Source organism: Oryzias latipes, chromosome 10, assembly GCF_002234675.1.
Source record: "Oryzias latipes chromosome 10, ASM223467v1".
Lineage (NCBI taxonomy): Eukaryota > Metazoa > Chordata > Actinopteri > Beloniformes > Adrianichthyidae > Oryzias > Oryzias latipes.
Genome location: NC_019868.2, coordinates 6,314,830 through 6,327,163, shown reverse-complemented (window position 1 = coordinate 6,327,163; position 12,334 = coordinate 6,314,830). Strand labels below are relative to the sequence as shown.

The following is a 12,334-nucleotide window of genomic DNA, read 5'->3' as shown; positions in this document are numbered from 1 at the left end:
GTAAGGGATAAAACGGGTTAAAAAAAATTGACGTTATTTCTAAACGTTGGCAGCTATGCACTAACGTAGATGACCGACAACTATTGATGATGTCATTAAACGGTAGTACTTATCACTCCCCTAACTTGTGCATACCTCTGAGGTGCAGTTTAGGGAGGCCTTGCTTCAGCCCATCACCCAAGCACACAGAATGGGACAGAGAAATCTAATTGCAAATACACGTGGCAATGTTCTATTGCTGTTGTTTTTTTCTGCTGAGCAACTACTGATTAAATATGTCAGACAAAAATATATCCTTAATACAAGATGTGTATCAAAAATACATGAACACACATATTTGCATACATAAGCAAACAGTACATTTCAAGCCCTAACAACTTCAAAATATGCAGGCATTTTTGTAAAAATACTTGTGACTGGCATGTGGAACAAGCTGAGTACATGAAGTGGTGCAGAGGTAGAGCGGTCAACCTCTGAAGATAACAAGTTTGCTTCCCGCCCCTTAGGCAACACACTAACCCCCACATTGCTCCTGGTGGTTTAAGGTTGGCACCAGTATTTGGCATTGGAGCCGCCATCAGTGCGTGAATATGTGTGTGTGAATGGCACTGTGAGTGTAAAGTGCTTTTCACTTCATATTGAGATCTTCTTTGCATTTTTAACTAGAAATTGTCTTCTGTAAACTCATTTGTTCTCCTCAGGTTTTTTGTTTTCGGTGGAAACCTCAATGCTGCGTAGTTTAGCTCAGCCTCTTCATCATCCTGTAAAAGAACAATTTTACAGATTATAAATGTAGCCTAGAAATCCCTGTAATCCTGTCACTAAGGTCTGATACATTTCTTTACATAAGGCTAATTTTTTTTTTAACTTGTTCTGTCCAACAGCTAATTTGGGAAGCCCCTTCCTGTTTCAAACAGACCTTAAATGCAGTTTGCTGTTTAAAAACCTGATAATATTGTGATGTTAACAACTATGGTTAAAGAAAACTCTGAAAGTTTAAGTCTAAAACAGTTTTTAACACCCTGTTATAATCCTGCAACAAAAGACATTGCTGTTAACGGTAAACCACACGCAATGCAGCAGATCAGTCATCCCTGTAGTAAAAAAGTCCTTGTTCTTGTTATCTTTATTTTACTTTCAACAGAAATACGAACTTAAAAACAGAGACCTGATTCATCGGAGTGTAACGATTAATCAATAATTCGATTTATTCAACTAGATCGATCAGCCTAAGGCAAGTTGTTATTGGAATCGATCCATATATCAAAAAGTTATTTCAAAATGAAATGTATTGATCTATTACTGATGGAAAATACCATTTGGATTGAGACATGATAGGGTTAATTTACTACAACATAAAAATGACCAAGTTTCATCACATTGGACAAAAAACACGTGATGCAGTAAAACTGATCAGTCCATCATTCCAGTCCAAAGTGTGGAAATTCTTTGAATTTAGCAGTGACTCGATTTACCATGTAGTGTGCTAGAAGCTCTAATAAAGTCATGTTTATATTATTTGGATGTGGAGAAACAACAGTGGGCTGAACTAAATGAAACTAAATTATGATTTATGGATGGATTTGATGGATTTGACATTCATTATTGTTTACTTGTTTGTTTAATTTACACTTAATTATCTTATCATAATACTAATTGATACTTTATTCATCCCACAATGGGGAAATTCTTCTTGCAAGAAATACAAGGATTCTGGCAAACCTCACCTGCACTGTTCAGTACCACGTATTTATATCTGAGTCTCACTAGTTGAACTTTTGCTAAAGCTGTCCTGGATCCATTTTAGTTCACTGAATCAGATCGGATTGGATGGTTTATATTAACCAATATCGACTTGGAATCGTAGTGGCAACCACAGTCACAGAAATGAACCATTACTGCCCTACACCACATAAAGAGTGTCAAAAACCTGACACATCTAAATAATAATCATTTACACAGCCTCTTATATTGGTTTTATTATAGAGTTTTTGTGTTTGAAAGCGTTTAGATTGCATCTATGGTAGATGATACATACCAGGTTGGTATCATCCTCGGCTGATTTCTCTCGTTTACGATGCCTCGGAGCTGCAGCATCTGATTTAAAAAATATAAATAAAAAGGGCAACATAGAGCAAAGAAAACAATAAATCAAGTAGTTTCGTACTCACAATTCATAACTAAGGGTGGAAAAGTTACTTAAAAGCAACAAGTAATACTAGATAAGGACATGTTCATATCCCAGAAGGACTCAAAGCTTAGGTTTGTGAATGACAACACGGGGTGGGTTACTCCTTATGGCAAACTTTAAAGTAATTAGAATCACTTTTATCAATCAAGATAGAACCTAGATTATAAAAGAAACTTTTAAAACAAGACCCTACTTACTTTTTTCTTATTCCCTATTATTATTTGTCTGTAACAAAAGTGATAGGTCAACAATGAGAGATTTGCTTTGTGTGTCATTGAAAAGGAAATGTGTCTTGCAAGCTAAGATATCTTTGGAGATGAAACTTAGTTTGGATCAGTCAAATGAACTAAGCTAAACAACAATTTAAAGATTACAGAAATGACTCTCCAAAGCTTTCAAACGATACTCCATCTAGTTTGGCTCCACATCCTGCTTGTAGCAGTCAGATTGAAGGTTTAAAGTTAGAGGGAGATGAGGAAAGTGATGTTATTAGGAGTGTGAAATCTGGGCTCATTATCATTGGTGGTAGTCCTAATGCAGAACAGTAAACACGATGTCCTGCAATTCTTTGCTGTGGAATAATAATAATAATACATTTTATTTAGAATGCACTTTACATTATGGGTGAAAATGGGTGTGACATAATTTAGGAGTGAGATTATTTGCTGCCATATTTTTCTACTTCAGAGCGTTGGCAGAAGAAGTGGGGTAAGTTGAGATACTGTGGGATGTTTTTGGGAAGTTCATCTCCCAATTCAAGTTTTGTTCTCAACTTTAATCACAACGAAATTAAAGCTTAATAAATCCTATTATTTGTATTATGTATAATGAAAATTCAATTAGGATCAAACTAAATAAAAATCTAAAAAACTTTGATATGAAAATGTTTTTTTGTTTTGCTCTGTTTTCAGTGATACTTCTAGTGGCACAAGAAAGTTGCACTTAATCCTACATACTAAAGATTTTGATATGAGCCATGATAGAGAACTTCAAACTGCAGTCCATTTCGGTAAATTTAATGACACTGCAATCAGCCTGAGGTCAGGCTCTTAACTCAGTTTTCTACACTATACCTCCATAAATTCTGATTCTCTATTCACTAAAGAAAAAAAGGGGAAAAAAAGTTATCTATAAATTAAAATCCTTGAAAAATAAAAAATCTTTGATGCACCAAGAAAAAAAAATATGTACTGCATAGGATAACAGTATGTGATACTTGCAGTAAACATGGTAAACGTACCTTTGCTGTGCTCACAACAACCCTTTCCTACGATGACGATTAAAGCGGTATTCACAAGGACGCTGCAAACCAACAGTGTTCCAAGTATGAGGAGATAAAGGAACTCAGGTTGTTCTGGGATGAGAAAGACATAAAAAAAAAATGTTTTTACAGTTTATATTTCTATTACTTCTGCAGTTTTTGTGTTAGTTGTTGAAAATGTTAAGAAAATGATTGCAGTTTGAAGCGCTTTTATTTGAATTATTGTCCAGACAAATGCAGCCGTTTCTAAAGTAAAAACTAATTTGTTCCCACGAAATAACTGTGACCTTTCACACGCCCAATATTTTCAACTGGAAATTAACCTAATTGCTTTCGGGTACATCTTTATGGTAAATAAGATAACCGATTAAAAGCAGTAATAAAATATATTTTGCAATTGCCTCATTAATGTTTCTGTTGACTATAAGGTGATCGCTGCGGGATGGGGAAGCAGCAATAATAAATAGATCCCCTAGTTTGATTCTTGTTCTGAATTTTCCCCTGTTGAACTAATGTGGGTCACAGAGACAAGGAAGTAGCGGCGGAAAGCAACTTTTGCAGCAGGACGGAGTGAACTGCATGTCTCCAATGCATTGTAAAGAGATATACACAGACAGAAATTTGAATATTACCATATTGTGGGAATATTTATGATCATGGGCTCCGCATAAATGTCTTATTTTTCTCAAATTTGAATCCAAAATTTAAATTGGAGCACCTCTACGTTCTCCTTACGTTTCCCATGTAAGGCAAACTCAAAGCATAATTTCAATTTTTAAATGTAAACTTTTTACCCACTGCCCTTACTGTGATTAGTCTAAACAATGAATAAAAACTAAATGTATTCGCATATTTTTATTTTTACAGAAATTGATAGGAAACGAAACTACAAAAGAAGTACTTAATTTGAAAAGTGTGTCAAAAAGATTTTAAGGGGTTCTCATTTTTTTTAATTATTCAAATTATAGATGTGTTGAATCATTAAGAAAGAACAGCTTTGATTTCAAAGAGAGTAGGAAACAGTAGGAAATTACAGAAACCTAAAAATCAAAACAATGGAGCAAAAGGTACAAAGTCTTACCTGAAAACATCCTACTCAGTCATTATGAATTTTAAATTTGCTCCAATTATGTCTGTGATTTCTCCTTAAATCTATAAAGTATTTTTTTATAAAGTCAGAGTCAACAAAAGATAATCAGTTGAAATTAATAACCTGAAAACTTTGTATGTCAATTTTACATAAAACAAGTTTAACACATACTCATCCGCACTTTGTTTCCTTCTCCAAACAGAATTTGTCCACATGAGAGCACGGCGCAGGAGGAAATGCCAGAATCGGAGAAGTTCTGTAGGGTTTTGGACAGATTGTAGACGCATCTTCTTCCATGGTCATCACAGCTGGGACTGGTTGCGTGAATGATGTCTGCATGAGTTTCTGATCCAGCCTGGTACCAGTAGACTCTGTGTTCTCCCAAACACGGATCTGGGTTCTTCTTGATCTTTGACTGAACTGAACATTGCAGATTGAATGTGTTTCCCTGGAAAACTGACTCTGCATCTGAACTTTGTTGCACATGAACGGCATTTTGTTTCTTTGTGGGATCTGTGAGATACACAATAAAATTTTCAATTTCTATAAATTAAATAGCTTCTGTTGATTTTTAACAAAAGAAACACATTTTACCTTTTACAACCAGGTGACTGCCATTAAAAAATCTCATTGTTAAATATGATCCTGCTTGACATAAGTATGTTCCTTCATCCTCTTGGCTGACATTACTTATGCTGAGAGAACCCCCTTTAGCTTCTGGAATGATCCCGAATCTTGAAGAGTTAAACTGCCCATACATTTGCACTATTCCATAATTAATCTTACCAACAGTTTTAATCACATATCCTAACTCATACTTAAACCAGCTGAGTAGGTTATTATCAATGCCAGTAGTTGAACAAATCAGAGTCACATCATCGCCCAGTTCAGCCTTCGTCAAAGAGATCTTTGAAGGAGTCTCCATCGGCTGGGTCACGACTGTAAACAAATGCAATGAGAACAATTCAAAGATGCGGAAAAGACACCTACTTCGCATTTAAACTTGTTTTATTTATTCGACACTGTAACTTACATATTGCAGTGAGAAGAATGAAAGCAGACAGCTCTCCGATCATTATGGCACATCTCCCTCCTCTTGCACAACTGGTGTATTTCCACTCAAAGAGATGATTTATGCATAACTTGAAAGATGCTTAGAAAGTGGAAATCATAGTGATTGGTTGAAAGAATAAAAAGAGACTTCCTGCTTTTTTGCTGAAACTACTTTTTCACACTGTTACCTTTGAAAATGACATTTGTATGTAGCAACAGAATACAGTAGCATCAACTAAATTACATAGAATTACCCAAAGTAAAAAACACTTGTACATTTCACTTATCATTAAACTTTCTGAAAATACGTTAGTTTTGGTCAGAGTTAAAAGAGTTTCTCTAAAGGATTTTTGGCCCATTACATTTGTACAAATAAAATCTATATTTTATAGAATTATTCTGCTTTGCATCTTTCTAAAAGTATCTGCAGTGATGTGATCCATCTTGTGACCCATCTTTGGTCACAACAGGTAACCTCCAAGGCTCTGACCTCCGCCCTCCACTTTTTCATAAATCTATCTTTTGCTGGTTGGTTCAGTGTTCATAAACTAGAGAGCTACAGTGTGTTCCAAATTATTAGGCAAACTCTATTTTTCTATGATATTTCTAAATACTCAATGTGAAATGACAGTCAGCATAATTTTGGCAATGTAATTTCTTAATTAATTCTTAATTTTTATAATATTAATAATGAACTGGATTTATCTGCACTTTTCCAGATGCTCAAAGTTCTTACAATGGGTATCCATTATTCATTCACTCCTCATTCATTCTTAGTGATGGTATCTACACAGCCACAGCTGCCCTGGGGCAGACTGACAGAGGCGTGGCTGCCGGTACGCACATAAGGCCCCTGTGCAAAACCAGTACCTCCAGTGTTTTGTGCAAGGACACAAGAGTTGTCAGAAGGGAGTGGGAAATGAACCGCCAATCCTTCAATCATTGGCCGACCTGCTCAACCACCCGAGCCACTGCTCCTTAATGTTATTGAACAAACCTCCCAAAGATAACAGTATTTTTTTTTTTTCAAAAGTCTTCCAAAGTCACTTTTTGGAAGTGGGCTGCCTCCCACCCTCATAAATGTATTGCTTGAAGATACTCTAAAGCAGGGGTCCCTCGAGGGCCACTGTCTAACATGTTTTCCACCTGACCTGCCATTGAAGCTCTTTATTGGCTAAACACACCTGATCAGCGTAATCAGCAGCAAATACGGTTGGGGTTCTGGAAAACCAGCAGAACACCGGCCTTCCAGGACTGGATTTGGGGACCCCTGCTCGAAAGGTTCTTAAAAAGGTCAAGGTCAGGGGAGGATGGGGGCCACACCATAAGTTTATCTTCTTTTATGCCCATAGTGGCCAATGCTACAGAGGTATTCCTTGCAGCATTAGATGGTGCATTGTCATGCAGGAAGAGAAATTTCTTACAAAAAGTACAGTTCTTCATTTTGTACCACGAAAGGAAGTGTTTAGTTAGAACCTCCACATACTTTTCAGAGGTCATTTTCACACCTTCATGAACCCAAAAGGGGCCGACCAGCTCTCTCCCCACGATTCTGGCCCAAAACACGACAGCCAGCTCGTTGTTGACATCAAAACCTTGATGGGACATATTGGCCATCCACCATTCATGCCTGACCCAACGCTGGTCTTGGATTCCTTGCAGGTGCCGGACCCGCAGGACTCCCCGCCGGTGCCTGATCCTCCGATGCCTGACCTGCCAGATTTACTGCCGGAAAGAAACTAGAGACGTCCACATAGAGATTAAGTTTCTGGTATGAACTCAATTATAGGGTTGCTGAGGAGGTAAAGAGCTGGTGTGAGCTTTCTTGCAGATCATGGAAAAACACAAATAACTTTTGAGATGTTCCAAAGTTTTTTATTTGGATTTCATTACTCAAAATCTAATAAAAAAGGTCCAAACAGGTCCAAAATGTGGTTACAAGGCTGAAAGGTTGCAGATGAACAGAAACTTTGTTAAATAGTGAAAGGAGCTCAGGGTATTTAAACTAAGAAGTAGGGTATGGATAAAGGTAGGGCAGAATCCTGACAGAGGTTGTTTTTGGGAGTGACTAGATGGATTTGATCAAGAATGAACATACATTGGAAGAACAGCCCATGTCAGGTTATTTTTTTAGATAAAAGAAGGGGAATTAGATTGAGATGGTTCTGACATGTTGAGAGGAGGGACAGTAATGCTAATGATGCGGTTGGAGCTACAAAAAAAGAGGTATAGAAGAAGACCAGAGAGGAAGTGAATGGATGCAGTCAAGATGCAAGATGACACGAGGGCGGTTGGTGTGAGTGAGCGGATGAGTTAGATTGGTTCGTTGTGGTGAGCTCTAAAGGGAGCAACCCAAAGGACAAAGATGAAGCAAAACTAAAAATATGTATAATTTGTTATATCTACATAGTAGTTTTATACTTTTTTTGAAGCAGCTACTCTGTTTGAGGTGAGACTTTTTGGTTTAATTACCTTTAGCGTTTCAAGTATTAACTGTTCAGTTTGTTTGTATTCTCTCAGATTGTGAATTATTTTTGTTAATTATATGAAAGCTGTTCCTGTGTTGAAGGACGTATGTTCCAATTGAATAAACTCAAAATGAAACTCAAGCCATTTAGGTACATTTCTCATACCCCCCAAAGCCCAGACCTTTATCTGTGAGACAAAGTGTTCATATCTAAATAAAGCTTTTCAAGGTATGTGGGTAACTATCCTGTTGATACTCAAAGCCACTCTCTTTCTGAGTAACAATAATCTTTGTTTTGTCTGACACAGAAATGGCCTTCCGCAACCTACATTTTACAGCTCATCTCCTTTGCAAAGCACATGCGGCTTTGACAGTGTTTCATTGGTAATGACGCACAAATGCCACAATGCAATAAAAACAAGTTACCAATTTTATTCCTTAACCAGTATTTTTTATTTTTTTCACAAGGGTGCTTGTTTTTGTATTTGCCCAGTTGGTATTCACTAAAAGTGAGTTTCTTGAAAAACATCCAAAAGTATTGGTCTAAAATATTATCCTTGACTAAAACACAAATGTCAAAAGATGAACAAAATTTTACACAAATGTTAAAAATACTGTATCACATGAATGTTTTATTTTTTATGGGACACCAGATTTAAAAAAAATGTAGATATGTTATTTTAAAAGCATTCTGACTTGATAGAATCTAAGAACAGAGTCGTGTGTTCCCCATTCAAGCAGCGTTCGGACTTCCTGAGATCTTTGAAGTGGTAAAGCCCACCAATCATTCTAAAGACATTTTTACAAAGCACTTATTTTGCTTCCTGATGTGCTTCAAAGAAGAGTTGGTGCCATATTTGTCATCAGTTTTCCTTCCTCAGAAGACTTTAAATAGACTTGACTGTCCTGGTTTTTGTTGGTGTAATTTGGGATCTCTTTTTATTATTTTTTTTCACATTTTTAAAAGACAAAAACGTTTTTAAAATCACATTAAGAAAGCTCAGTTTCTTGTACAGGAATAACCATATTTGTTTTGAGAAAATAAATATATTTAAAAATATATGACACAACATTGGGGCTCAGTAACAGTTGCTTCTGTCCAGATGGTGCGATGGCAAACATTTGTACAAAGGAACAGGAAGTCTGTTAATGGAGATAACAATGATAAGTCTTTGGGTGCAGTGCTTCAGAGGTTTCTCTTTAGGGGCTGACAGAAGGCATCATTCTAGCAGGCTGCAGTTTGACTTCTTCCTCTCTTGTGCTCAAACCAGGAAAAAAGTAGGAAAAATAAAATGACTGTTGCCAATTAAATGATTATTTAAGATAATAGTAAAAATGACATGAAAGTAACAGCTTGTTAATCATTTAAGCTTACTTTTCCTTTCAAAGCTGTCAGTGTTTGTGTATTACAGAGCTCTGTGCTTGCTGCATTTGTTTCACTTTCTTTACATGGGTGAATTAATTAACATTGTCAGGAAGCACAACATTTCTACTGTTACATCAGGAGACAGTTTATAACACTTAAAATAAGTATTACAATTGTTAAACATTTGATTAATTTATATTTTCTTTTTCTAAATTATGGTTAAATGGGTTGTTTTTTTTCGGACCAAGGTGCTTCAGGAATTTGCTGTGTAAAATCACAACAGATTGAATCTGCATTTATTAGAAATTACCTTAACTGTGTTGTTTTGCTCATCAAGTAAGCTGCTAAAGCTGCATGTTTTCATCACCACAATTAATGTCAAAAAAAGGCTATTTCGCAATAAAACTGTATTCATTTAATTATATTATGCAAAAAAACAAAAAACAAAAAAAAAACACAAACTAACTCACATGATAAGTCATTCAAAATCAAGGACGTGAACAAGACTTTGATTTAAAAATTTTCTGCCACGGCACTACCGCTCGTCATCATTGCCCCAGTTGCTGCAGAATGTCAAACCTGCTGGTGACCTCACCCGCAACTGGAATTTTACGCCTGTACTGCAGTTGCATCGTTGAACCAAAATTTATTTCAAGCAACTATGGGATTGTGGGGCTGAACAGTGGTGCAGTGGTTAGCGCTCTTGCCCCACAGCAAGGCTCACTGCTCAAGTCCCAGCTGGGGTACCTGAAACAGAAGACCAATGGGGGACCTTCTGTGTGGAGTTTCTCCCCGTGCATGTCTGGGTTTTCTCCACGGACTCTGTCACGTTCAGCTCGTAGTCTCATAGGCCGTCATCATGGTTAAAGTACAGGCGGAGTCTCAGGACTTGGGTTTAGCTCAAAACTTTTTTTTTCCATTTTCTCTGTTACCATTCACAGTCATGCCCCAAGCTCTAACCACTAACCAACAACCACCCTCCAAATGGTTACAACTAGTGATGGCCCGTTTGACACGACGCTTCGGCGTGCGTTTCACCTTCATGAAACAGAGTGGTTCGGCACAATATTTCAGGCCGTGTGTCAATTTGCGCAGATCATGTGGTTGATGACATATGACGCGCCAAATGCATCGTTTGGTCGAACCAGGTTCATATGTCACTTGTGTTATGAAAAGTTGGGTGCGCTATTACAATATAACAATAAATGAATCCCGAACATTTCCCGACCAGTTTTATTGTTTCCCCAAGATTGCAGTTCATTGCACTTTACCATAGTTCCTGGTAAAAAACATACTGTGGCTCAAGATCGTTTCAACTCAATGTCTTAGAAAATAAGACAATGCATGAACATTATGTATAAAACACCTCAATGAATTTATAATGGCAGTAGGGATAGCTCAGGGGAACTGTCAACTGGGTTTGCATCCAGAGTACTTGTGTTCAAGACCAGTGTTTTACAAATTTTTTTTCTTTGTGTTTATTTTCTTCATGTGATGTGTATTTTGCTGTGTTAGGCACCTTTAACAGAAAACGTCACGTGGTGTTGTTTAATGTTATTTTTTTCTAATCCTCATTAACAACATTGTTTTTTTAAATGTTTTTTCATCATCATTTCCACATTGAAGTGTTACAAGGAGCTTAGTTGAAACATATGTTGATATACGTCCAGTCCGCCACCAGATGCCGCTGTTCTGTGTGGTTTCAAAGCCCTGAATGTGGTTCATTTTTCCGGCACAATTACATGAACCCCAAGGGAAGCTTCATGGGGCTTCTATTCCCATCCCTAGTTACAACTCCCACCTTTATAGGATTTCTCTTTTGGGGGCTACTATCCACCCAGGTTCCCACAGATAATCTATTTACACAAAATATTAAAATATTTACATTCAAAGTTTCCCCAACCCCTATAAAAATAGACAATCTCCTCATACAAAAATAGAACTCACTAGCTGTTCCTAAAGCATTTCAATAATTCACTCAAATAATAAAATTACTACTCTAAATCTCCCCTGTTACCTTTACAATGATTTTGGTTCCCTCCCCGGAACCAATATAAGGTTCTTGTACCCTTAGGGACCTCTTTTGCTGGTGGACCACTCCTGCCACAGAAAACAGAGGTGAGTCACCACAATCAGACAAGGCATACACAGGGCTTCCTCCCACCATCCAAAAACACACTTCATAGGTTAAATGGTTACTCTAAATGGTCCCTAGTTGTAAATGTGATTGTGCATGGGTGTGTGATTGCAGCCCTGTGACAGACTGGCGACCTGTCCAGGATGTCCTCTGCACAAGCAGCAGAAGTAGGGTGTAAGCCCGTTACCCCGAAAGAGACGTAACATGTTTAGAAAATCAATGTGATTGTTATGGCTGCCTATGCTGCCCCCCATCAGGGCAGTAATCGTCCCGTACCACATGTCATTTATTTTTTTTATATTGTGCACACACTTTTAGAGGTTTTCTTTTTCAAACAAGACACAAACCCTATCACGTCCGGCTGGATGTAATGAAACGTCGATTCCAAATGTGTGTTATGCCTGACACAACAATGCATGCAAGTCAGCAGAGGCTAATTCAGCAAGCTAATTGGACTGTACCATTGCCCGGGGGGAGAAGAAACTCTTTTTGTGTTGAATATTGCTTTAATTTCTTTTTGATGTTCATTAGTTTAATTATTTGTGTATGTTAATTTACCTTTAATTTTGTTTATTTGCTGTAGTTTGTCTCAGTCTTTTTCAGTTCCCCCTTGTCTGTCTAGTTGGTCTGACCAGCCACTATATGTGTTCTCTTTTGTTTTCAATCAGTTCAGTCAGTTTAAGTAAGTTTGTTGGTCTGCTCAGTTGTCCTCTCCTGTTAAATTTAAAGCTTCAGTTAATTTTGTTACTTTGACCTCTTTTAGGGGGCC

General features: G+C 37.2%; 1 protein-coding gene across 1 annotated transcript; it reads right to left on the bottom strand.

Annotated features, from left to right (window-relative positions):
• Positions 1–4,655: 4,655 nt before the first annotated feature.
• On the bottom strand, positions 4,656–7,203 carry LOC111948060. The gene is made up of 3 exons (XM_023959445.1): positions 7,104–7,203; positions 5,137–5,481; positions 4,656–5,055 (listed from the first exon to the last, which is right to left on the bottom strand). The coding sequence occupies exons 1-3, from the start codon at positions 7,201–7,203 to the stop codon at positions 4,703–4,705; spliced, it is 798 nt and encodes a 265-aa protein (XP_023815213.1). The 3' UTR covers positions 4,656–4,702.
• Between the last annotated feature and the right edge of the window lie 5,131 nt (positions 7,204–12,334).